At 52.1% G+C, this 27108-nt stretch overlaps 1 protein-coding gene across 2 annotated transcripts in view; it reads left to right on the forward strand.

The window, feature by feature from the left end:
• The first annotated feature begins 9417 nt into the window (after window positions 1-9417).
• The window catches only part of slit3 (slit homolog 3 (Drosophila)), a 118477-nt gene continuing 100786 nt past the window's right edge, over window positions 9418-27108 (forward strand). For both annotated transcript variants that reach the window (XM_035532272.1, XM_035532273.1), the window contains exons 1-4: window positions 9418-10173; window positions 18118-18189; window positions 19969-20040; window positions 21804-21875. In XM_035532272.1, the coding sequence (XP_035388165.1) occupies window positions 9983-10173; window positions 18118-18189; window positions 19969-20040; window positions 21804-21875 (407 nt within the window). In that variant the 5' untranslated portion in view covers window positions 9418-9982. The remainder of the gene's footprint in view (window positions 10174-18117; window positions 18190-19968; window positions 20041-21803; window positions 21876-27108) is intronic.

The following is a 27108-nucleotide window of genomic DNA, read 5'->3' on the forward strand; positions in this document are numbered from 1 at the left end:
TCCGGCAATCCCCGGTCTCCCTGAACTCCGGCTCCTGTCCTCTCATTACACAGCCACGTCAGTGTCTCGATACATGTCCTTACCATGTCCTCCTTCCTGCACTGCGGCCTTGATCACTCGAAACTTTTCCTTTTGCAGCCTGGATGCAATGTTTGTTTGTTTTTTTATCGGTTTATCAGTTACTCGGTTCGTTTTCTTCGACTGGTTCAGTCCACCGCTACAGCCTCTGTGCCATGTGTTTTCCCTGCAGTGGCGCTGCTCGACGTGGCCCCGCTCTAGTCCAAGGCAGGAAGCCGCGGCTGCAGGACAAAGTGCTCCTGGCATCGAATTTCGCTGAATCTAAAACACTGGAAGGCCTTTAGGGCTCTTTTTCCTTGAGTCATGGGCGCAGCAGTTTAGCTGATTGAATTGCTCCGGTTTTTCTCCCTCCGCAGGCCGAGCCCACGACGCAAACACCCGCATCCGTGACATTATTGTCTCTCTAGAAGAAGTTTTACCAGTAACTACATCACCAGGGCAGTAGGCAGAGCCTCCGCGATGAGATCTGCCCTGCTGCTTGGGATACATGACCATTTTCCAGATGGGAAACAGTTATTTTGTTTTATTGAATCAAATAACCTCATAAAATGTGTGGCACAATTCATTGCTTTGTGTGTGTGTGTGTGTGTGTGTGTGTTAACACACTTCAATTCTGCAGCAAATTTGCTGGGACTTGTCAAGACTGCAGCCTTGCTGGTTTTTTTTCTGAGGGTAGCATTTATTTCCTTATTCCATTATGTCACATGACCGTTAAGCTAATTTGCTGCTAGGTCCTTCGGCCTGCAGAATGTTGGGTCGGCTCCTCCAGATCGACTTCACAGTAACGTGGCCCATATTAAATGGTTCATACTTGGATTTCACCTTTAATGTGCGGAATTCGCCTTTAATGTGCAGAAATCTCCTTTAACAACGTCTGTGCAGGTGTCGCGTTTCCTGTGTACCCTGCTCCACGCAGTGGCAGGCTGGTAACGCAGATCGGCGGGAGAGGGCCCGGCTTATCGCGGATCCGCCTCTCTCGCTTCAAAGCCCAGTAACGAGAAGCACCTGCCCTCTCACCCGGGCCGGAGGAAGTCCTTAGCGAGGGAGCGAGACTGAGATAATCGAGGGGAAAGAGCAGGGAAGTAGGAGCTTAGGTGGAGCTCAACGGCCACGCCTGGCCCAGGAGGTGCGCTGCAGGGCAGTGAAGGCCCAGAGAGGGCCCCATGCTCGCCGCTGGCCCCGAGGAGGCCTGGCAGAAGCCCGTCTTGAATTAGTGCCGCCTGACCGGGGCCTCAGACTGAGCCCCCTGATCCCTTGTTGAATCCAGAAGGGGCGTGCGCTATCCGCGGCTAATCTCCGCATGCTCACTCTCCCTGGCTCTCCCAACGCTCCCTCTGATCTACTGTTCTAATCAAAAACAACTCACCCTTTCTCTCAGCCAATTCCTCTCCCTCGGTCTGTGAGGATTAGGAGCGAAACATGAATCTTGCAGGGATACGAGTTGGATTTCATCATATTTCCCCTCATAATGCTCAGAATAATCTGCCATGTCGTCGGCGCGGGGCAGACGCGGGCAGTTGCACCAAACGCCCTGTCCCGTGAGAGTCGGGGACGAGACGCTGGAATCAGGCTGCTCTGTGCACATGTTCAGCACTGTTACACGTGAAAAGTGTTCTAGCTGCTCTCACCCTGCGTCCTTTCAGCTGCAGAGGAAGTGAGAACATGAGATTGAGAGAAAGAAAAATAGAGAGAGAGAGAGAGAGAGAGAGAGAGAGAGAGAGAGAGAGATTAGAAGCCAGCGTTAGCGTAAGCCATGGAATTGTTCCACTTTGATCTGCGTAAACGCTGCGGTTATCAGCTCCCATGACCAAGCAGTGTAATTTAAAAACGAATCTTTCCTCCTCTCTCTGCCTCTGTAGCCTGGAACTGATACGGTGTCACATTTAATGCACCGTTTTCAAAGAACCGAACGCAGTAACGGACAGACGAATTGTTTTGCATTTTCACTTAAAATAAATACCAAGATGATATCATGTGTTTACAGAGTTAGGAGGGAAAGGAGGAGGCACGGTGTGCCTCCTCCAACAGATGTGAGGGGGTTGTGTGGTCAGTCTTTCAACCGCAAGCACGCCGTTCCTCCGTCGGGTCCCGGGGAGCCAGTCGGGTTTCTCCTGCGTGCCCCGCGTGAGCCTGCTGTCCTTCCTGTCCTGCAGACAGCGCTCGTGGGGGATGGCCGAGTGCCGCCAGCAGCGACAGTAACCCTGAGCAGACGTGGTCAGGTGCGGCGTCATCGCAGAGGAGCGTCCGGCAGGGGACGCCGGCCAGGCGGCGCGGCAGCCACGAGTTACCGCAATTGTGACAGGCCGTAATTCAAGCGGGGTTTGCTGTGTGTGCAGGACCTTAAAGCAAAGCGGAATGAGTAGTTGAGCATAGACCACCCTGAGGTGTTACTGCAGATCCAGTATTTACATATCTGGAGGCATTTGTTTCCAAAGAAGGAAATGCAGACAGGAGGTGAGGGTGTGTGTGTGTGTGTCTGTGTGTGTGTGTGTGTGTGTGTGTGTGTGTGTGTGTGTGTATTCTGCTTCTTAAGCATAAACATCATCATTGATCTAAAACGCCTCTTTGTGCCCTGCCTCCGTCAGTCTTATCTGGGCCGCGGCCGATAAGACGGCTGGTCTGAGACAGAACAGGTCTCTTTGGCCCAGCTCTGGTGCCACCACCATGGCCGGCACTTCTCAGGTCTCCCCGATAAGCGCGGGGGGCTGACTGGTGATCGGGAGCGGGCCAGCCGTCCGGAACGTGCGCGATGTGTAAATACACAGAGCAGCAGGCCGGCACTCCATCACTGCCTGCTACGTACATAAACGCGCCCGGCTGGCTAAACACGTCTGAAACAGACCCACCCCGAAGAGTTCCCCCCCCCAGACAACGTCTCATGAAAATGTCCGGCTGCCACAGCGATTCTGCAGACACGGCTCTGGCGTTGACCCCGGTGTTCCGGACCGGGCCCATTGTGTTTGCTCTGAACACGAGCATGGAATGCATCATCCCAGTCTGCTCAGTATGTGACGGCTTGCCTGCTTATTACATGTCTATAACAAGGCAACTGGCTTACACCCGAGCCACTAAAAAATCTCTCCTACGTGACGCCTTAACACGACGCTTTGGGTGCCCAGATTAACTCCCTGTACGCACTCCTAGCCCAGTGTCACGCAGCTTTATGCTCTGCAAATGGGGTGTCCTGTCATTTCAGGTCCCTGAGACTGACAGCGCAGGACTAAGGCAGGAGCCTGCCTCCCCGGAAGGAGTCTGTCCCACAGAGGCCGGGCCGTCACGCCGGCCAGACCGTGAGCGAAGCTGGCGGGTTGAACATGCAGGGAGCCACTCTGCACTGACCCCTCGTTTGGCTTGGATGAAGGAGACATGAGGAAATGTGGTATTAGGCACCGGGTTTCCCTTCAGTCCTGCCCACTCTGTTCCACTGTCAGTCCTGTGCTCACAGGGGGAAGAGAGGGAGGGAGGGAGAAAGAAAGAAAGAAAGAAAGAAAGAAAGAAAGAAAGAAAGAAAGAAAGAAAGAAAAGCTAGAGGCATTCCGATGTTTCCCAGTCACTGTTGTCATGTGCAGGGTCCGGGCTCGGAGCTCCAGTTCCGTACACCACTTCTCCGTCCAACTCAAATAAAACCCCTGCAAGAGTGAAGAGGGACTTAAAGAGACTCGTTTACTCTCATAATAAATCCTCCGAGGTGGTTGCTGCGCATGTGCCGGGGGGTTGGCGATTGGTGGGTGAACCGTGGCAGCAGGCTTTCTCCCCTCTCCAAATGTATGCCAATGCACTCTAAACCCGACTCTAACGTGCCGTGACAGGTTGAGCCCGCCATAAAGAATCATTTCCTTCAATTAACTGGCAGGTCCAAAACACCTCCCGCGTCACCCACGGCCCCGCGCAAGTCAAAGGCCGAGGTAAAGGAGCGGAGAAGGAACGTACCATCGCAAAGGGCAACGAAGGGCAATTGGTGGGGGTTGGCCAAAGCACGGCGATGGGTTGCGCCAGTAGCAGAACGCGGCGGAACTCCCAGCGGTCGTATGGGATGCAGGTGGGACGTGTTCGGGATATCAGGCCTGCGAATCTCACAAGCTGTAATTAAAAGCATGCAGCCCGAGCCAGTCCTGTAGAATGCGCTTCATGGGCCGCATTTCCAGCGCCCACGGGGACCCTGGCACGTTAAACGGCTCGTGGAATCCTGTCAAATTCCTGCTTCCACGTTTTGTCCCGCAACACTAGCACTATTGTTGCAGCGGCAATGGGCGTTAGTTTCCAAAGGGAGTTGCGAAAGTGCCGAGGACCCCCGTGCCACGTCTCGACGCCGGTCAGCCCCAAGACCGTCGGTCCAGTGCAGGACAATCGTGGTTTTATGGACTAGTGTGCTTCCCTATTCGTTGGATTCCCCACGCGGCGTTCGCGAGGCCCTCTCGTCCCCCCGCCCTTTGTACAGTGGAGCCGCTGTAAACATAATAAGACCCTGTTTTATTGAGGGCCTCGCCGCCCATGTCAGAACGAGGAACAGGGTTCCCACTGCCAGTCAGGCCTGGAACATTGTTTTCCCGGGGCCAAGGCCACCCCAGTCGTGGGGGGGCATTTCCAGCTCATTCAAAGTAAACAACCCCATAGCTGCTAAACTCTTGTCAGTGAGTGAGCCCTCGGCATTCACCCTTCACCTTCCAGGGTCCGGCTCATAACGCACGGCCCTTCTAATTTTCTCATGTTGACAAAAGTCCACGCGAGAAAAGGAGGTCATTGTTCATCCCCGCTGAGCCCCTGTGTGATTGCACCCTCTCTGAGCCGCACGGCTCGCTCCGCCCACCCCTTTCCACTTCCCAAAGAGACCCCCTGTGCTGTTTCTGCCCCGCCACCATTCTCTGGCGGACAAAAATCACTTTGTCAGGTCGGGTTAATTAAAATGCCTTGCTGGAGATTGTGAACTTTGCTGTTTTCAATGTCTAAGCAGACAACCCTTCGCCCACCCCTACATACCCCCGCTCCCCAGAACTCCCTCAGAAAAAAACCCCCTCCAAGTTTCTTTGATTTAAATCTGTGAAACCCTCGAAGGGTCCACTTGTGTTACTGTTGGCTTGCTTTCGCTTGCTGCGAAACCAGAAGGGCCAGCGGGGGAGGCGGCGAGGCCGGCCAAGAGTCAGTGCCACAGACTTAACAAATATCTGACCATTATTAAACATTTCGGGTCGGCGAGAATTTTAGGGGCGAGAAAACCGAGGAGGCGGTTGCGGCTCCGTGCAGCAACAGGCGATGTCCGAGACCAGGCCGTACACTCGCTAGCTCCTGTTCCCAGCCAGATAGCTTCACTGAAGCGAGCGCGAGATCGCGGGCACTCGCGAGGGCCGTCCCGGCGGAGGCAGGCCCACAGGACACCCTGATGCAAACTAGCCCAGAGGAGTGAGCTGGAAGCAGCCAGCAGTGCAGATGGCCAGCATGCGCTCTTCCCAATCAGGGGCCTAATCTCTGGGGTTAGCCTTAATTACAGATTATTGCTGAACCGTGAACGCACTCGGGATGGTGTCGGGCCAGGGAGACGCGGGATCTGTTCAGCGCTCGTGCTTGGCCAGGAGGGAGGGAGGGAGCTGCATGAATCATGGCTCCCATCTTTTGCTTTGGTCCTTCCCATCCGAATCTCGGACACCTCGGCCACCTGGGCGACTGAAGCCCGCTCACGGAACCCCGGGGAGGGTTCACAGAGGAGGGACGACCCCCCCCCCCCCCCCCCCAGCCCCACCCCTACCCACAGCATCACCCCTACCGATTAAATCCCGGCTCTTCGAACAATTGCGGTGCAGGAGCGTACAGCTGTCGTCCACACAGCCGTGTGTGTTTTGGTTCGTGATAACTCTCTAGTAAATTGAATCATCAATCATCCAGCCTGTATGGGAAGGGGGAAAAAAAAGCTCACGTTGTAACGTCGGGGCTAGCCCCACATGTGGAACTGTTTATAGGCTGATCCCGATGGAAGCGTGAGGAGTGGGAAGGGCACCAGATAAAGGCCCCGGACCATCATCCTAAAAACCGTTCCACCGGAGCCATGTGCCCCAGCTAATTGCATTCTACGTGCAACTGAAAAACGGAACGCATTCCAGCATTCCGGCATTCCGGCTGCCACCCTCGCTGCTGGTCGGGAAGCGGGGAGGAGCGGTGCGGCGCAGGTCTCGACGGACGCAGACCTCGCTATGGCCTCGCCTGCCGGGCGGAAGCAGGGAAGGAGAGAGTGAGCGACGCTGGAGGAATGCTCATGTCTGGAGGCCGGACATCAAACAGAGCATGCCCCAGCACCAGAGCCAGGTCAGAGGTCGAGCCCGTAAAAGGGGCTCCCTCAGCTTGACCATAACTGATGGTGTCCGGAGGGGATCTGGCCAATGGAATGCGGGCCAGCCGAATTACAAACAAATCATGCGACGAGAACTATGGCAACATCTGCAGTGGGTTTTTTTTTCCTTCTTTCCCTTAATGTGCTTGTTTGCCGTAACCGACAAGGAAGACAGTCTGCGGTGCATGCCCATGGAAAAAAAAACGGCTGCTTATTTTTAGACCGTTCCCGAGCCGCTTCTGGCTGGCTGAAACTCTCCCACTCTCCTCTCTGAAAGTGTGTGCCCAGGAGGCTGGGGGCTGGTCCCCCCCCCCCCCCCCCCACACACACACCCCCACCTCCAATCACAACTCTCCAGCTCCCTGCAGCGTCTAGCCCCGCCCACTCCACCGCCCTGCCCACCCCTCTTTACTAGCAGGGACGGTGTGCTGGTAATTGATGCTTCACTGTGGCCACGTTGGCCTAAGTCTCGCCGCCCTGTAGACGCGAGTGTCACCAGCAGCCGAGCCTCTTGCGCCGGGACTCTGGCTCTCCCCCTCCCACGGCGTCCTCACGGAAGGAAGCCTTCACGGCTGTTCTCTCTCAGCCTCTCCGTTCGATCCCACACAACGGGCGCACGGCGACACTTCCACATTCACATCTCGTTCGGCTAACGCTTGCCTGAACTCCAGGGCAACGAGCTCGGATCCGTAATGCGCGCTGCCAGCTGTCGCTACAGTTACAGGACGGAAATCAGTAGAAATATACAGACCGTGAAACAAATGTCACTGTGGCATTTTACGTTTTTTCCCAGTCCTTCCCGAGCACAGGGGGGAGAAATCATTTTCTGCCTCGGAAAATGAGAAATCTGTTTCTGTTCTCACTTACCGAGCCGCATAACACAACGACAGTCGTGGACACACGCAAACTGACAGGCGGTAGGGATATATAGGCTGAGAGAAAATCTATACGAGTCGAGTTCTCCCACTCGCTCTCGTGGCAAAGAGATAGTCTGAGAGACTGACGTAATCGCTGGATTTCCCCTTATGTTTAAGCGCTCCATTAAAAGGGCCTCGCCGGTCTAATGGTATGCTAATGTCTCTTTTTGCTCAGACAGGTCCTTGGCCGTGCTGCCCTGTGCACTGGCCCAGGCTCCGGCCCACCCCGGCCGTGCCAAACGTGCCGCGTGCCTTCCGCAGACCGCGGGATGCCGACTGCAGCGACTCTGGATTAACGCTGACCCGCTGCACTGACAAGGCTCCACTCCGTCACGCTTTTCCGATCAATTACACTAACGGGACATGTTATAGCCTGGAAGGAACAAATAAATACATGCAGCACAATGTCTGGTTTTACTATTTATGGTTATTGTGCTTATGATTCCTAATTCACCGAGGACACTTTGGGTTGCTGTGACCGTTTCCAGCTTATGTTTTTAACATAAAGGCATGTCTCCGTCGAGCGCAGGAGCGCTCAGACCACAGTGCCTCCCCGCCGTGTCTAAGAGCGCAGCACAGCCGGGGTCGGACCTCTGTTGTCCGGGGGGGGGGGGGGGGGGGGGGGGGGGGGGGGGGGGGGGGGGGGGGGGGGGGGGGGGGTGTTTGGGGGAACTCGGAGATGTCAGGTGGGGTGTTTCTGGCCGACAGAGCACGCTCATTCGACACGCTAGGGTACAGGTGGAGGCGCCCGGGGCATCCCACACCCCCCGATGCAGACGGGCGAGAAGAAAGCGCAGGTTCAGGCAACCGCCACTGGCCTTACTGACGCCCTTCGGGGATTTATGGGGCCGCGGCCATGTGTGTGGGTTAGCGGAGGCGTGAAGCACATGGAGGAGCTTAACCTGGCAGCCATGATGGCATCAGACAGCAGCTCACTGCAGCGACTACAGCTGGAGCCCTGAACTCTTCAAAGCACGACTGAGCAGATGGAGTTATATCTTCTAGAGAGACAGGGGCAGAGAGACAGAGAGAGAGAGAACATGAACGGAAGGGGTGGAGGAAGTCCGTAAGGTCAAAACGTGTATTTCTATTTGTTTTTGGCAGTAAAAAAAACATAAGTGAATGAGTGTGGCAGACAGCAGCTGATTCAGTCTGCTAAATCTGTTAAACGAATTTCCTCCGAGGGCCGTACAGCTACGCTGGGGAAAGACACAGACCTCCAACGACCGGTAGCTAATGAAGACATCCTCAACCACTCCTTGTCCTCTGCAGTCCATCTCCGAAGGCTGCGGGACCCCGGAAATGAAATCAAGGTGTTTTCCCATTATACGTTCCGTTGGATTAAATTCTGCGTAAACAAACCAATTAATACGTTACTTAATTAATGAATGCCTTATTTTAGTACTTTCGAGCACATACTACGTGTGGGCCTATACACTGTACTGAGAGATATCACTTCGAAGCCATTACACAGAGAAGTAATCTGTTATAATATCATCCCTGCCAGTAGTCTCAAAATCACACGTTTACTTTCTAACCACAGGAGGGCACTGCAACTGCTAAGTGGAGCTTGCAGTGGAACACCCGGCCATGGGGGTCGTGGATAGAGTCCAATTAATCATTGTAAAAGAGCACCTTCGCTCTGGACAGCTTTTATACCGGAAAAAAACATCACTTTATTTTTTACAGGCAGTGTAGTCTTAATTATTTGAAGAATGGAAACATTGCTCGAATGGAAAATTTCATGAACTTACGCTAATGCGCAGGTATGTCACCGAACCCTTTCTTTACCAAAATGAGTTTATCACAGCGAATGAAAGCGAGTGCTGACAAAGGAGTCGTTGTGATTAAAAAAAAAATAAAAATAGTGCTACGACTCACGATCCATCTCTGCTCACCTGTCCTGTGCGAAGCATAGCGGAGGCGCTTTCCAACACAAGCTTAATTACTTCTTATTTGAGTTTGCAAGTCGTAAAAAAAAGTGCACATGCACCACGAATGGAAGTTTGTATCAAACAGAAGGTTAACTAAAAACCATCCAAAACGTCCGACTACAGGCTCCGAGACCCAAATATCCCCGAATGACATCACACCCGCGAGCCAGTAGAAATCTGGACCCGAGAATTTGGGGGCTGGAAATTGCGATGAGAATTCTTCGGACTGAAATCCAACAGAAGTTTTGACTTGGGTTCTTGTGTTCTTCTGGACTCCTTTACACGAGGATTGCTGGTCGCGATGCTGAATGGGATAACTTTGTGAAGAACAAGAAGGAGATATATTAGGACATTTTTGGTAACAATTTTAGGCTATTCCAGAAATACCAGGAATACAACACTACAGGAATCAGTAAGGGATGTGCTTGTCGAACTTCAGATGCGCGTCTCCCCCCCCCCCCCCCCCCCAATGGTACAGATGCAGTTAAATGGAAGTACGACTTTTAATGAACGTAGCTGTAAATCGATGCGTCTGCGGGTTTTTTTTTAAAGTTTTTTACGTATTTTATACATCGTCCCATAAGTCGCTTTTTCCTAGCCTTACAGAATAACTGGCTGCGTGTGGCACTTTACTGACTTTAGGACGAGCGGCGGATATTTTCTTTCCTACTCCTTTTTCCTTTCGCCCTTTTCCCAAGTTTTCAAGGCTGCCGTCAGTCTCTGCTGCGGATACCATGGCACCGATTGCGCAGGAGAAGCGCTCGGTGAGCCCCTGGGGGATATCGGCTTTGCTGTGCGGATTGCTGTGCTTCGTCGCCGTGAATGGATGTCCTCACAAGTGCAGTTGCTCCGGGTCTCATGTGGATTGCCAGGGTCAAGGTTTCCGGACGGTGCCGAGGGGAATCCCGAGGAACGCCGAGCGATTGTAAGTCGAAAAAAGTGGCGTATTGAGATGTGCGCACCTAGAAATTAGAGAAGCCCCCTCTCCATGGCATGGGGGGTCCCTGGCTGCAGAGCTGTTATCACGCGTTATTAAGCTCTCTACACCTGACAAATGCACTCAATTTGCGGCTGATACTGACTACGATTCATATCATTGATTATAAGCATAATGCCGAGTGATATTCATAACGTTCGACGAATCCTTAGCTTTTAAAATATAGCATATGAACCAGACACCTATAGAAGGTGTTTTGTAATGTGTAATGTTTAAACTTTAGCTCTTCAGGTGTAGTGCAGCAGGAGTCAATGCGAAAAACTAGTCTAGTTTTGCTTCAGACGTTGCTGGGGAAAAATACATCTAAGTTTACAATACAAACAATTAGCGAAGTTCTCTTCCACATCAGTATTATTGATGTTCTGACTCCGACATTACGAGTGTTTGACATTAAGAATTGTGCGTGTTTGGATCCAAAAGCCTTTGGCAATAAAAATCGGTTGATTATCTTTTACGAACGGTTGCGAAAATCTGTTTCTCAGGGCGTCCATTGATCTTAATTTCCACCCTTGGTTTCGGATATAGTGTATGAACTGTGAGACCCTACAACCAACTCCAGCGATTCGGTTAACTGGCCCAAAACATACGTGTACCGATGAGTGCGATAAATGGTCGTGGAGCGAGAGAGAGAGAGAGAGAGAGAGAGAGAGAGAGAGAGAGAGAGAGAGAGAGAGAGAGAGAGAGAGAGAGAGAGAGAGAGAGAGAGAGAGAGTGTGTGTGTACCTTGGCTGGTGGTACCCTGTACGCGGAGGAGATGGAAGTCCTCGAACCCTTACCGCAGGAATTATTGAGAAATGTTTGTTGATGATTTTAACAAAAATGTTTTCTCAGCTTAAGTGCCGCCTAGACATGAGCATGTTATCGCTAACCGTTGAAGTTTCTGCGGTATCATAGGGTATCACAGGGGGGAAAAAAACAGGTATTGGTAGGCGTTGGCTAGACCCTAGTAACCTTTTAAACCCAGACGTATGTTCTAAAAAAATATACATGTGGGAAGAATAAATGTATACAATCATCTGAAGAGTGTGTTTATTGGTTTACTTAGTCTAAGTTTCCTTAGTTTGCCCTTTAGGAAAGAGTTGTAGCTGGGAAATGGGTCTTCTGATTATTTCATCACTGGCTGTAAAGGAGGATTAGTGATATTAATTGTCCTGCAAGATTGAGAAGTTTATCACATGATATATAAGAGCCAAGCCATAGACTGGCAGATTTAAATACATTCTGTATGTTTTGGGGACTTTCAAAGTCAGATGGTATCGTTCCCATCTCCGTGAGGAGTGTTTAGCGGGCCCTCACTGCACCCATAATGCCCTGAAATATTGATTGAAGTGTAATGAGTGCATTTCTGGCCCACGCACAGCTTCTAGCCCCTGAGTCCAGACCTTCTTCATATCCCTCTTAATAAATGGGGATTAGCTGTAAATATTTTCTTTCAGTTCATATGATTTTTCATTCATTAGTGTGGTGTTCTCTCTCATATATACACACTCTTTTTCACTTTCCTTCATTTCTCTCTCTCTCTCTCTCGCTTTCACACACACACACACACACACACACACACACACACACACACGCACGCACACACGCATTCGTGCACACACTTTCTCTCTCACTGTCACACACACTCACGCTCCTCTTTAGTCTCTCTCGAGCGGAGCCCTTCGTTTTCTCACTCACACACGCACGCACTGTGGCTCTCGGCTGTCTCTGCGGTGCTGCGGAACGTTTAGCAGTGCCTGGTCCCCCGCGGAGATTTCACAGCGGCCAGCCGCTCCTGTGCTTCACACTTTTCGGAACAATGTGGCACATTGTGGTGTGGTGCAGCACACGCTCCGTCTCCTAGCTCCCGCAACACTCCCCGCTGAAATGAGAGTGAGACATCAGGAGAGAGACCAGGAGAAAGAGAAACGGAGCGAGCGAGACGCTGGCAGGGAGAAAGAGCTACAGAGAAAGAAAACGAAATCTCCCTGTCTGCCTCACAGTATTCCAGCAAGAAGGGAAGAGCGAGAATAGCATCCTTTCTCACCACGACAGTGCGCAGGTTCCCAAGAGCGCTCACTGAGTGAGGTTGGTGTCCGTATACCCTTAAATGGGCACCTGTGAGCGGTAGGCTTGCCGTACCTGTTCTCGGCTTGCTTCGGATTATGAGCCCGTGGAATGTAGGAGGCGGTGAGCATGGTGGCGTGTGAGTTTGTCGCGTTGGGGTTTGTGCTGTCGGTCAGTCGGCAGCAGATTCCCCGCCGAACCCTGTGCCCAGTCATACAGCAGCGGACAGAGCTGCCAGACAACTGCTGGCTTACTCATGGGCACAGAATTCTGGGAAAAATGTGCCACCCAGCCTCATCAAGGGACAGAAAAGTTTTACATGGAAAACATTTGAGGTGCTTGGTTTTCGCCAGGGCTTCAAAGTCCACAGCTGGCAAAGAAGGGCGCACACTCTGAGCGTGGCTTTCGGAGCGGCCAGCCTGTGTCATTTGACGGGCGACATACGAAGCAGCGAACAAAATGTCCTGCTTCAGCAGGAAGCTGGGTTTGTTAGCATGCTTTCCTCAAGGATTTTTCAGGTTAAAAAAAGCTTGTTGCCTGAGCAACACATGAAGGCCCTAGATTGTGTCCTCAGATCATCCCGTGTGCTATTCGGTTCGAGCCGAGCCGAGACGAGCCGGGTCGAGCCGGGGTAGTGTTCATCTCAGTTGCATGAATACAGATCAATCTTTGTATGATTCATGCTTTTGCCATTGTGCTGTAAGCAGAATCAGGGCCCCAAACACCATGTTGCAGCTAGCAACCCTATAAACACACGGACCGAGCCAGAATTCCTTGCTAATCAATTTAGGTGCTGCTACGTCTGCAACGTTGGCATGCGGCAAACAAACTATCGCTCCAGACCTGGGAGCCGGCTCCTTCCAGCTCCCACCAAACAACCAGGAGCCACACACCCCTGGACAAGCGGGACTGTTGACTCCGCTCGAGCCACCCGGGGTCACCGCTGCTCTCTGGACACGGGCGCTCCCTCTCAGGCTCCCTTTGCTCCCACTGGGTTGCTGCTTGGCACATTGTCTTGTGCCCGCTGGCCTTGGGCTCTCCGGGCGCCACCGCATCGCCAACGGCCCGGCCCACCCGCCCACTGAATTGACTTTAGCTGACAGGTGTCGAAAATGGCCACCCCATGACGCGCTGCGCTCCCGCCGTGAGTTATGAATCAGCGCGCCGAGCGAGAACAAACAACCGGGCCGCCCGCATCCCCGCGCGCTGGAGACTCGAAAATAAACGACCTCGAGGGCAGACAGGCACCGAGGAAATATGAAATCTTTAGTTTTCGCCTACTTTGCTGAGTGCAAAGCGAACATCCCCCACGCTGGAATGCGTCCAGGCAGCGCAGTAATGAAACTATTTACCTAACAAAGGCATCTCCAAGACGTGTACCAGCAGCCCTGGCCAGAACCTGCATAGAGCAGTACCTCCACTCCCTCTCGCTCCATCTGCCAGGGCCCCCATCACGCGACTGTGTTTGTCTTTGGTGTCAGCTGTGTTCTCATAGATGGGGGCTCTGCACCCTGGTCTTCCTCAGAAAGGCTGTGAGCAGTCAGCAGTAACCCAGGAGTCAGGAGTCAGGAGTTGGGGAATACCGGGCGTTATCTGCAGATCTGGCTCGGGTTTCAGTTTCTAAAAGCTCATTGTTACAGTGTTCTGTTGTATTGGATCAAGCACAGATCATTTGATTCAGCACTCTGATGTTCCAGTGTTTCCCACTGTCCTCTTAATTTGCGTCTCTGTGAAAGGACGGCTTAAGACTGCTGTTTTCACGGTGATATTGGACCTTGGAGCGCAAGTAAATTTGAAAGACTAGACAGATGTTTGTGTGTTTGGGTGCATGTGTGTGTGTGTGTGTGTGTTGGCACTGCCAGCATAGGTGTGTGTATCTGGGTAGGGCAGTGTGAATGGAAAGACCAGCTATAGCATGCTAGGTGGTCCTGCTAGGGTCCATGTCCTGCAGCGTGCTGGACTGTCCTGCTGGGGTCCATGTCCTGCAGCGTGCTGGACTGTCTTGCTGGGGTCCATGTCCTGCAGTGTGCTGGACTGTCCTGCTGGGGTCCATGTCCTGCAGCATTCTGCGCAGTAGGCTATGTTCCACTGTGGAACAAACCAAGAGCCTGATATGGGTCTACAAATCCAACAGCGCACGCCCACCCTGTCCCACGTCTCCTGTCTCTGCTCTGAGATCTGTTTTAATGATCACTGTCAGTGCTATGCCTCATAGAATTAGCCCAATCAAGGAGATGCAATTAATTCAAACAGTCATTCGCCAAGGAGGTAATAGGCAGAAATGATGTCATCCGCCCATTGATAATTACAGTGGTAAACTCTTAATATAAATGTGATGGCAGACATGTCAGATCTGTTATGCTCACACTTGTAATTAGTCAGTAGGGATGGGCGGGCCACTTTGCTTTTATTGGTAATTTCAGTAACTGTTCATTTTAGGCTGTCTCACGTCCACGAGACATGTTATGAATGCTAATGTGCGACTACTGTCGCGATAGAAGTAGCTGAGTGTAGTCGAATTCAACAGCCTTTACGGGCACAATAGGAATATTTGATACTGTCGACCTTTCTTAAGTAAAAATAAAACAAGCCAGTGGTAGGAGAAGGAATTAAGGGGATTATATTCCGCAAGTCAGTCGAGTGAGCGCATGTTTCGCAGTGTGGTTAGGTGGCCCGTTGCCAAAGCCGGAATATCGCGCGGATGAAAAAAAAACAAAAAAACAAAAACCAGCCGTCACTTCACTCCCAGCTCGAGAGGAGGAACTCAATTAAGATTCCAAACAGCGTCCTGAAGCTTTAGCGAAGGAAATGGAGCATACCTATCTGCTTTTTGCGGCCCAGACGGATCGGCTTTAAGAAAATAACAGGAGATTAGGACAGGAAACGCACTGTGAGGCGAAGCATGGCGTTCGCGCTCTTGCGTGTTTTCATGAACATTCCTCTCCCATGACTGGGAAGGTTCTGCGGAGCTCGCGAACTAATCACCCGCCGCGCGACTAATACAACAGCTCGCGTATTGACGCCGTCAAAATATCCTCTGGCGTTTTGCGGGGCTCGCTCTCCTTTGTCTAGCGGCACTCTGCAGGGTTTGCGCCAGATTTACAGCAGACTTAAACAGCTACCCCCCCCCCCCCTCCCCTCCCATGGGACGCATTGTTAGTGGCGGGCACCTGCCGTTGGGATTGTCGCTTTCATGCCTTGGGGATATTAACACAAACAATTGGCGGCGAGGGACCTCTATATCTGTGACCTCCACCTTGTCAGTGCGACTGCGGCCTTGATCGGGTTTCAGACGCGAAGGCTCAGGCCCCGACCTACCCAGGCTCGCGGCCCCGCGCTGCACAGAGAAGCCCGGCAGGGTTGAAGGGTGACGTGGGAAAGGAAAGGCAGGAAGGAGTTGTTGAGAAAAGAGGAAACAAGAGATAAAATATTTCACAATAGATCCTAAAGTAGTCCTGGTCACCACGCCCACCTCACTGGGCCCTGGCCAGCTTCCATTAGGGCACTGGCCCATGACCGTGGCAAATGTCTGCCCAACACCCAAGTAGCACAGGAGTACCAAAGCATGGGAGTGGGTCTGTTGTGGAGTTGGAGGGAAGTGTTCTGTTTCTGTCTCATTCTGAAGCTTGTCTTCTGTTCTCTCTTCATGTTTTTCCTCGGCTGCTTGTGTGTTTTAAGGCGGCATCGTTAGAAATTGCTCTGACAGTATCTTGGCTACATTTGAGTAACACCATGGAAGCAAATTTGGACAATAAGTGAATTAAGTGATATGTTTATAAGGACGGAGAAACCACAGGGCAGGAATAACAGAATATGTGCAAGTGGAGAAAATGAGAGGGAGAGAGAGAGAGAGAGAGAGAGAGAGAGAGAGAGAGAGAGAGAGAGAGAGAGAGAGAGAGAGAGAGAGAGGCTTGGGTTGCGATAGCTGGGCAGGGGGAGAGGGAATGCTGTATTTCCTCAGTGCCTGTCCGTTATAATATGTCTACAATATGGCTCCTATTAGTGTTCTGATGTGCGTTGTGTGGCAGGGGGGGAAGTCTTTTGAAATTCAATATGCCCTTAAATCAGATTTCTAAATGTTTATGTATATTATGAAAAACACACTGGGCTCACTGGAGATAGGCCTGTATGTACATATATCTTTCTCTCTCTCTCTGTGTGTGTGTGTGTGTGTGTGTGTGTGTGTGTGTGTGTGTGTTTGTGCTTGTGTTTGTAAGTCTAAGACTTATGTTTGTAAGTCTAAGTGTGCTTGAGCCCTAATTCTTACAGAGTAGAATATGGTAACTTCAGTAAACACTGTCCATAGAGGACATTCATTATTACCCAACATTATCTTGAGTTGATAAAGTTGTAAAGATTGTGTACAAACAGGGTAAACCCTGGAAAGAAGACAACCGAGTGACAGGCCTTGATATTTTGGTCAAATATTGTGATTCAACTTCATGGTGAACAGTTTTCTCAGACAGAAGTGCCTTCATGCATGTCATCTGTCTTTCTTCTGCTGTCGTGATTGGATGTCGGCCTCGTGCACTGAGCTGCGCTGCTAAGCACGCTACCAGACCGTCGGTAATTGGGAACAAAGCCAGTTCAGTGAAACTCGGAGAACTCTTCTGGTCTGCTTTGTGTCCTGTAATCAAAACCACGGAGGAGAGCCATACGATGTTGTAGCGCAAGTTTCTGAATGCTGAAGTTTGCTGTGCCGTGGTGGTTAGAACAGATGGCTCTCTAATTTTTTGCATTATAGTTTGAGTGTGCGTGTGTGCGCATCTGTTTGTGCGTGTGTGAGTAGGTGTGTGTGTGTGTGCGTGTGTGTGCGTGCGTGTGCGTGCGCGTGTGTGTGTGCGTGTGTGTGTGTGCGTGTGTGTGTGAGTAGGTGAGTAGGTGTGTGTGTGTGTGTGTGTGTGTGAGTAGGTGTGTGTGTGTGTGTGTGTGTGTAGGTGTGTGTGTATATGTGTGTGTGTGTGAGTAGGTGTGTGTGTGTGTGTATATATATGTGTGTGTGTGTGTGTGTGTGTGTGTGTGTGTGTGTGTATGTGTGTGTGTGTATATGTGTGTGTGTGTATATGTGTGTGTGTGTGTGTGAGTAGGTGTGTGTGTGTGTGTGTATATATATGTGTGTGTGTGTGTGTATATATATGTGTGTGTGTGTGTGTGTGTGTGTGTGTGAGTAGGTGTGTGTGTGTGTGTGTGTGTGTGTGAGTAGGTGTGTGTGTGTGTGTGTGTGTGAGTAGGTGTGTGTGTGTGTGTGTGTGTGTGTGTGTGAGTAGGTGTGTGTGTGTGTGTGAGTAGGTGTGTGTGTGTGTGTGTGTGTGTGTGAGTAGGTGTGTGTGTGTGTGTGTGTGTGTGTGTGTGTGTGTGTATATATGTGTGTGTGTGTGTGTGTGTGTGTGTGTGTGAGTAGGTGTGTGTGTGTGTGTGTGTGTGTGTGTGAGTAGGTGTGTGTGTGTGTGTGTGTGTGTGTGTGTGTGTGTGTGTGTGTGTGTGTGTGTGTGAGTAGGTGTGTGTGTGTGTGTGTGTGTGAGTAGGTGTGTGTGTGTGTGCGCGTGCGCAGGCAAACATTTAGAGGTGAGGTGGTAGGGAGGGGCTTGCCTGTGGTGGGATCTGCTCCGTGTTCGGAGGCGCCCCCGACCCAGAGCAGCCACTGGGACCGGCTGCAGCCGGCGTGCTTCTGCACTCACTCTGCCTCCTTACTAAGAGACTGGGAGCTCCTTAGGGCACCGAGGTCAGAATCTGAATTGTGACAAACCGGCTGGTTAATAACCTTGTCTCTCCCCCCTCTCTCCCTGTCTGTTTCCTTCTCTCTCCCTGTCTCTCTCTCTCTCACAGAGACCTGGACAGGAATAACATCACTCGGATCACCAAGGTGGACTTTTCTGGGCTGAAGAACCTGCGGGTTCTGTAAGCAAACCTCTCTGTCTCTAGCCCCCACCCCCACCCCCTTTTAACCCTGAATGCCCCCGTGCCTCGTGCGTCTCAGCAGCCGGAACCATCAAAGGGTTCGGAGTGGAGGGGATTGCCGTAAGACGCGAGCCATAGGAAAACATACAGACGTTTAATCCGAGTAAAGCCGTCGTGCTTAATGTGACCCTTCCGACTGAGCCGCGGATGAAGTCACTGGCTCGCCTTCAGTCGGCCTCCGGGCTGAGCGTGGAAGCGTGCCCTCCAGGCGACGGCCGCGCCAAACCAAAATAAACACCCGAAGGGGTCGCCGAGCGAGCAGCGGGCTTCCTGAGAGAGTGTGTTAGGAGCTTAATGGCTGTAATCACGGAGCACTGCGCGCTGTTTACCTCCCGACCGAGGGCCCTGGAGGAGAGAGGGAGGTGCGGAGAAACACCAACGGGTCGGGTCGTAGCAGTGAGGGAGGGAGGGCAGACAGGCGGCGGAGCCAGTAGAGTGGGCGGAGCAGGGGGGCGGGGCAGGGGGGAGGGGAACGTGTAACTAGAGGAGGGGCAGCGGAGAGCAGGGGGCGGAGCGGGTGGAGGGGCAGCAGAGCAGGTGATGAAGGTGATGACCAAAACACACACACACACACACACACACACACACTCTTTCTAACTCTCTCCTCTGGTCCAAGCCGGCTGCACAGACCCTGGCTCTCCCATCAGCCTCACGCCTGGTCCGTAGTAGTGACAGTTAGGAGTCGCTGTAAAGGCCTGTCCCCCTCTGTCTTAACACTCTGGAGGCTCAGGGGCCTGGTGCCCATATGTGTCTATAGAATACTTCAAAACCAGAGAGGGAGCTAATGAAAAATGAAGACAAAGAAGAGCTATTATTCCTCACCATACACCAAAGCCCATCTGGAGGAGATTGAATCAGATTACTTTTAATGCCAATACATAAACCAGCATGGCCCGATCCCCTATTTGTATGAATAAGCCAGATTGTTATTCTGTTTTAGACTGATGTACAGCATAGGACACATTTGTTATCGGCAGTGAACGTTTCAGCGTTGCCTCTTCGGCGCAGGGGCTGGGAGTTTGTGCGTTCTGCTTTGCCGTGCGGGGAGCTGGGCTAGAGGTCTGTGGTGTCCATACGCTGCCTCTATCCAAGTCCTCTCCGTGGTGCACGGCCAACCGTGTAATCTCTTTCTGACACACACACGCGCACACACACACAAAAAATACAAAACTTGGATTAATGGCTGTAAAACAGTCCCGTGTACAAACATTTGCTTTAAAAGGCAATTTACGGTCCTGACAGGGCAGCCAGAGCAGAGTTCCGCATTAGAGGCCCTGGGTATTTCAGGACCGCGTCGCCAGTTTTCCTCTGGCTTTCTAATCTAGCGTTGGAATATCAGCCGGGGGCGGGCGTCTCAAACACGTCACCGCGCGTCTGCCCTAACTCGCGGAGACGCAAATCTAAACAAGAAATGGCCGCAGTGATGTAGTTCCTCTTTTGAGTGCATCTGGAAAATCTTAGAGGCCCCCGAAAAAAACGACAGGGCACTCAGAGCAGAGATGGGAGCCCAACGTGCTCACCAGGCCCTCGCGGGCGTGCCCGACAGGGACATGCCCCGCAGGTCTTGCCGAAAAGGGAAACCGGCTTATCATTAACTACCGGGGATGTGACGAAGTTACAGCGAGGGAGGACGAACTTCTGCCGTAGTTTTAGCCGGACAGTCACACTCGGGGAACATGGGAGATGTGACTGACTGATGGAGCTGTTCTTCTTCCACAGACATCTGGAGAACAATCAGATCAGTGTGATCGAAAGAGGAGCCTTTCAGGATCTCAAACAGCTGGAGAGACTGTAAGTGACTGCACATGAAACCCTCCACACGTACCGACACACGAGGCTTTGCATGTCCCACTTCACCTTATGAACACTTATATATGAACATATGAACACTTATATAGGAACACTTTACTGTCTTCACTGTCTTCTGAAAATCCAAAGCCGACCTCGAAAACGTCATTCTTGACCGCTGCAGGTCGGCCTCCCTGCCGTGTGGCACACACGCGTTTGCTCTTCCCCAGTGAGAATCTTGACACCTCTGGGGGAACGCTGACCACAAGGTCAAGCCAAACAAGCAGACCATTCCTCCAGATGGACAAGGCCAGACACCGGCCAGACGCCGGCCAGACGCGGGCCGGCCCAGCTGGCTTTGTCAGCGACTCGGAGTTTGGGTGCGAATTGCTTCGGTTTTTTTGGCTCCTGCCTGCGAAGCCGTGCGCAGCTCTGTCGGAATTCCACCGTCCTTCAGCTGCATGTTAAAAGGAAAAAAAAAAGCAGATCTGGGGTGCACCTGCCCTTGCTGTTGTGCGCGGATGTCGTGTGAGTTTGTTGACCAACCCCCCCAACACTCCCGGTTTTCCCGTCTGCTTCCTGTGGCGTGTGTTTGCCTTGGTTTTACACTGTGCATTCCTCTGCCTGGCACTCACCTTTGGAATTTCACAGTGTTTTAGCCCTGCCTGTCTCCAGTGACCCGACCTGACCAGAGCGACTGTGACTCATTCTCCAATCACATCAATACACCCTTTTATATATATATATATATATATATATATATATATATATATATATATATATATATATATATATATATATATATATATATATTAAAAAAACAGCCTTGTTGTGTATATCACTGGTTATTGAGATGTTGGGGAAAATGTGGTCACATCAGGTATAATCCACCGTAGTCCACCCAAGATAATCTGTAAACAAGACATGCTTTAGATTACATGCTCTTTTCATGGTGCTGAGAACAGCACAAACTTGTTTATGAGCGGCCACTGCGGTTCAGCACAATCTCCGCTCACTCTTGTAGGCTTTTAAGAGCAGCTCTGTCTCGGGGGCACCGTGCCGCTCGGAAAATCGGCTCCCCTTGGTAGGTGCCTCCCCTCCATCGCGTGCCTCCTCCGTCCTGGCTCGTGACCTCCGGGGTCTCCATCATCCTCTCGTTGTCTCATTTGTATCCCCCCGCCCCTGTGCTCAGGGTCGACCTGGCACAGCACTCTTCTGCTCCGGGGAGGCTCCCGTGAGGGATGGTGGCCTTTAACAGATGGCCGAGGGGAGATAACCTGGGCCGTCTTCAGAGGAAGTCTCCCCGCTTCCCAGCAGCGCTTGCGCAGCCGTGATCCCTGACCCCAGGAGGCAGGGGCGGGGCCGGCCTCGGTGCTCCTGGGTGACCTGGCTGATTGCTCTAATCGGAGAGATTGATTGGCCTGTCTGTGTGCTGTGTTTGCCCTGCCTTCCCAACAGTCCCTGCTCTGTGCCAGGGCAGATGTTTGTGTGCGCATCAACTCTGTTAAAGTACAAAGTCAAACAGTCCCCAGGTCCGCCTGCATCTGCCTCTCTGCCTGTCCAACACACACACAAACACGCCCACACGCACACCGGTCGATGCTTTCTGGAAGGCCATTCCCACACTGCTCCTCATGGCCTTTAACGTTTCGTCTCGTGTTACATTTCTACTCTTACGGCTGCGGTTGCTTTGACCACACTGACTTTCATCCTCCCCTTCCTCTCTCTCTCTCTCTCTCACTCTCTCTCTCTCTCTCTCGTCGCAGGCGTCTGAACCGAAACCGGCTGCAGGTTCTGCCGGAGCTGCTGTTCCAGTCCACACCCAAGCTGGGCCGTCTGTAAGTTCCTGTGTCTCTCCAACCCCCTCCCCCACCTCTCGGCTCACGACCTCAACAACGACGCATGATCCAACTTCCCCCCCACCGCTCGCCGTTTGATCGTTGTCCTGGAAGGGAGATCGCTCAAATATTTGGCTTTCCTCAAAAAAGCCATTTAAGGGGGACTCTGTCGGCGCCCAGGCCAGGGTTCAGCGCCGGGTCCTTTCTTCTCCGGCTGTGGCCCTTTCACGCGGCACGAGGGCCCGGAGCAGGCACGAGGTGGGCGCGGCGTTGCCCTGCGAGGCCAAGGCGTGTTGCTGCTAGTGTTTTCCTTGGACAGCCTGGGTTCCTGTCCTCGCGTATCGTTTCCCCACTCTGGCTCGGAGTCGGGGGCACAGCAGTCGGTCGGGGCTCTGTTTACGGGCTTCTGGTTGAGGAGGACCGGTGTGTGTGTGTGTGTGTGGGGGGGGGGGGGGGGCACGGAGACACGCAGGAGCTTTTCAGGGTCTGGCGAGCGAAGGATCTGGTAACGTGCGGTTTCCTGATACTTTTCTAGGAGGCTGAAGGAGGTTGAGCTCCCGAACAAGGTTGCACTCACATGTCCGATACGCGACCGACGATGGATGCCGGGATGTTTAGAGACGTGAAAATTCTCGTTCTGTCAGCTGTGGCTCAGGGAACAGCCTCTAATGTTTCCTCGCTGGAATTCCGGCCTTCCCGGAACGGTGGTTCCATTTCCAGCCTGTTAATGGCCGTTCCGTAAAAGCATTATTGGCAGCAATACTCTTATTTATCGCAACCTAATAAGCGTCCTCCCAGGTCACGGAGAGTTTCGAAAGAGTGGGAAAGATGAGGAAAATCCAGGCATGTGCACTAAATCCCTGATTTGTATCCCCTCACCATGGCTGAAATTATAGTGTTTGACGTTTCTCCCCCTTTTTCTTTGGCGTTTTGTACATGTAAGCTGTGTCAGTAATGAAGCCCGTGCAGGATGGGAGTGGCTTAATGGCGAGGTTCATAACCTCGACTTGTCAGAGTCGCTTTCGCTCAGCGGTGAGAGGTGTGATTGCTCCCATCACCTTCCTTTTTAAGGCAGTCCAAAGACACCCCGCTCGTGGTCGGGCTGGCCAGGCCCAGGCCGGAGCCAGCAGGCACGGAAACTCCGACCGGGGTAAAAGAAAGGTCATGGAAGCGTTCCCTCGGAGGAGGGCGGTTGGAGGTGAGGGGAAGAAGTCGGTTAGTCACACATTCTGCTGCTCCTGCTGTCTGCAGGTTTGGTTTAGTTTAGCTCACCCCCCCCTCTAGAAAATCTTCATGGTAACAGGTAATGAAAAGCAAACGAGGGATTAGCGGGCGTCTGCGAACATGCCTACCCCGATTTATTAATGGCGGCGCTGAGTGGGCCTTCGTAATAACTCGGCTTCCTGTATGCAGTCTTGGCCCATCGGGGCGTGGGGCATTTCGGTCCGGGCTGGTGGCAGGACTGCAGGACCCTGCCGTTACGCTGAGCCCTGCATGCACGTGATCGCGGCCCTGGAGGGGACACAGGCGTAATGATGGCCTCCTTGTGACTGATCGACTGGGCTTGGCCCCTCCCTCGGCATGTGCATGCCTCCCCTCCTGACAATGTGCGGAATTGTCTGCCCACGGTTCACTTTTGCGTCTCGAAGGACTCCATTGTTCCTTCTGGTACCATCCTGGGCCCCTGGGCCCCGGCCCCCACTGGAGCTGGTTTATTTCCTTTTCACAGTTCTGCGCACAACCGTGAACTCCAGGTGGAGGGCGGGGCCCTGGGCCTCCCCATCCTCCCCAAATGCATGGCATCTACCAACGCCCCCCCCCCGGCCCACGTCATTGGCCTGGGACTCCAGCGCTCTCCCGGACAGCTCTGGAACAGTTACCCGGCTGGCGCCCCATGCAATATCCAAATTTCTTTAGTACCGCTGTAGCTTTTACTAAATCTCCTGCAATATGCACAGTAATTGACTCTTAACACACTCTTACAGCCTGACAGGCTGTCAGTGCTGGGAGTTAAGCTGCAGTAACAGTAATTGTATATTGCCGTGTTAAGTCGTGCATTTTTGCGGGTTCTTTCATACTTTACTTTTTTTGTTCTTGGCCAATAGTCCGGCCGGTCCCAAGCACCTCCGCCGTGTGGCCGGACCGAAGCGGCAGCAGCCCAGTTGTCGGCAGGGGAAAGGAGCCTCCCAGAACCCAGCCAAGCTTCTAAAACGGGCCTGGGCTGAGCCGCCCCCGATGCACTGCGCAGCTTTGGGATTTACTCCACAAACACATTTAGGACTCGGCTGAGCCGGCTCCATCCGGACGGCTCGGCGGAAAAGCGGAGCGCATGTTTGCTCTCCTTTAATAGCGGCGGTTTTCTCCGTAGTAAGGCTTCTCGGCGGGGCGTGCGATGGGACACCCGTCTCGGTGACAACGGGCGGCGGGAGGCGTCCGGGGCTGTGGGAGTGGCTCAAGGGTTGGGGAGCCGATTTATCCAATTGAGCTCCAGCAGGGGCGCTGTCGATAAACCCTTCACCCCCCACCCCCCGCGACCACACCCCCCAGTAACCCCACCCTTCACCTCCGTCACGGCTGCTCGACCTTACGAGCTTTCAGGAAACGAAGCGCGTGGAGGTACGCACGTGAACCGAAACAAACATCTGCACGGGAAAACCCCGCCGCTCGCGAGTGCCTTCGGTTTCCTCTGATAAGAGACAGACGTAAATGAAGTCGTGTAGCCCTCACAAATGGAGATTTTTTTGGCGTGAGACGGACAGTTATCCCCCCCCCCAGTTCGCAGAGCATGTGGAGAGAAAACGTCAGGGCTGAGGACCCAGGCAGAAGCCAAGTTCTGCAGGGCTTTGACACTGTTACACCCCCCCATGTACTTAACAGATGAGGGAAAATGAATGTTGCTGGGGTTTGGCCGTGTATTTTATAGTGCAAATAATTTATATGTATGTAACAGGCACTGAAATAGCAAGATACATGTGGAAGCCATTTCGGTTTCCAAATAAAGGTAAAGCGTGTAAGGAAGGACTGTTTAGGTAATAGATTTGCATATCATTAATGTTTCCTCCGTGATTTGATTCAGCTGGCAAGAATGCCTGTGCAGATGTGCTCGGTCTCAGAGCAGAGTTTAGAAGCTGGAACTTTTTTGGGTGTCCATGTGTGTACGTGTGGTTTAGTGTGTGTGTGTGTGTGTGTGTGTGTGTGTGTGTGTGTGTGTGTGTGTGTGTGTGTGTGTGTGTAATCTGTTCTCAGATTTTGGAATAAACATAATCTTGTCCAGTGTTGTCTCTACATTCTAGTCTAGTTCCGCTCACACAAAGGGCTCCGCTGCAATGGAAAAACAAAACAAAAATCTTTTCTTTTTTTCCCCATCGTTGGCCTTTTGAAGAAAGGCTTTTTTGTCTTGCGCCGAAGTTTGCGGGCCAAGGTTTTGTTGCACATTCCTCCAAATATGTTTAAATCTTATCCGCTCTCCGAGCTGTGCGGCGTTCTTGGGAGTGTCTGTGTCTGTTGGAGGGCCGTGCGCACACACAGGGGCTCTGAGCAGGAGGGAGGGTCTGGTCAGATTCAGGCTACATGTCAGAGGTCTGTGGGAAGCCTTTTCTGTTTATTTGGGGGATCGCTGGACCCATGGATCCACCCGGTGTCGCAAAAGCCACACGGCACGCGGCGGCTCCGTCCCCTGCATGCCGTCTTGCAGCCCGAGCCGGCCTAGGGCTCCCCGGTGCTCATGGGAGGTCTCTTCAATTCTTCTGACCTACTGGAGAGAGGGAGCAGGGGGGAGAGCAGGAGAAAGAGAGGGAGACAGAGTGTGTGTGTGTGAGAGAGAGAGAGAGAGAGAGAGAGAGAGAGAGAGAGAGAGAGAGAGAGTGAGTGAGTGAGAATCTCATAGGAGTCAGGAGACACCACAGGCTAAACTAGTGATTTAATTTGTTTAAGCAAAGTCTGATTGTTACAAATTAACTGAACTTTTATTATTATCATTCTTGTAATTACTTAGCCAGATGCTCACTTTCAAACACATCTATACTCCAGCAAATAGTTCCAGCAGTCTCTACGGACACGCTTGGGGGAATGATGTTTTTTTTGGAATTCTTGACTTTTCAAACTACCTCATTTTTCAATGTCGCTCCCTTTAAAGGAGAATTCAGCTTCATTTCCCTTCTGGAGCCTTATCACGAGTGTTACTCACCACTAACGTGTATTTGAAATAAATCAATCACACGTATTTTTACATTTAATTCTTCAATTAAAAAAAAAAGCGAAAAGTTCTAATCCATTAAATAAACAGATATTCTGTAATGATAACGGAGCTGAATTCATAAATGAAATTACTTTTAAGAGTTCTTAAAGGGTGAAACCACAGAGATGTATGTCTTGGCAGAGCGATTGTGCATAATCGGATCGGTAAATATTGGACTATGGTAATTACCTCGAGGAAAACTTGGCTGAGGGTTTATTACAAGGCATATTTATCCTCACCAAGTGGGGGGAGTATGCTGTGAATGACTGAGGTTTGGGGAGTCGAATGTCATTTCTGAGTGTGTCGAGATAAACAACATGCCCGGCATGTCTCTGAGGTACTTACGAGGCGAGGCGAGAGACACGCGGGCCCAAGAGGTGGCGGAAAGGCGTGATTCCCCTTTAAAAGATCTCCTTTACAATGGAGGCAGGATGGAGAGAGGGCTCGGAGAACATAGCAAAACCACAGTAACACCCCCCGACGCTCCGTCAAAGGAAGCGTGGTGGAGGTGTGTGAGAGGAGCCCTCGTTTGGTGGCTTCGTTTGGAAAAGGGGGGGCCGGACCCCACTCCCAGAGACGGTTGAGGAAGAGTGTGTTTGTGTGACTGGACTAAACAGCTGTTGCTCTGACAACATGGGAATATGCCAGCTAACGAATGGGCTGGTGCCCGAGGTCTCGGGGGACGGGGCCGCGAGCGGAAGGTGCGTCCCCTGTCCCGGTGCAGGGCAGGAGGGATGACGTCTAACGCAGCTGATCGAGGGCGTCTGTAATTTGGGAAATGGTTTGGGGCCATTATGCGGCAGGGTGTTTATCACAGGTTGTTCCCATGACAACCAGTCAAGATCGTAATTGGATTTAAATGGGCAGAACCGCTTGCACATGTTTCAAAGAGCTAAGAGGAATGCACTATAATGGACATGCACCTTCAAACCCTCTGTGTCATCACTGTCCTTCTCTCTCTCTCTCACTCTCTCTCTCTCTCTCTCTCCTCTCTCT

Source organism: Electrophorus electricus, chromosome 12 (assembly GCF_013358815.1).
Source record: "Electrophorus electricus isolate fEleEle1 chromosome 12, fEleEle1.pri, whole genome shotgun sequence".
In the NCBI taxonomy this organism is placed as follows: Eukaryota; Metazoa; Chordata; class Actinopteri; order Gymnotiformes; family Gymnotidae; genus Electrophorus; species Electrophorus electricus.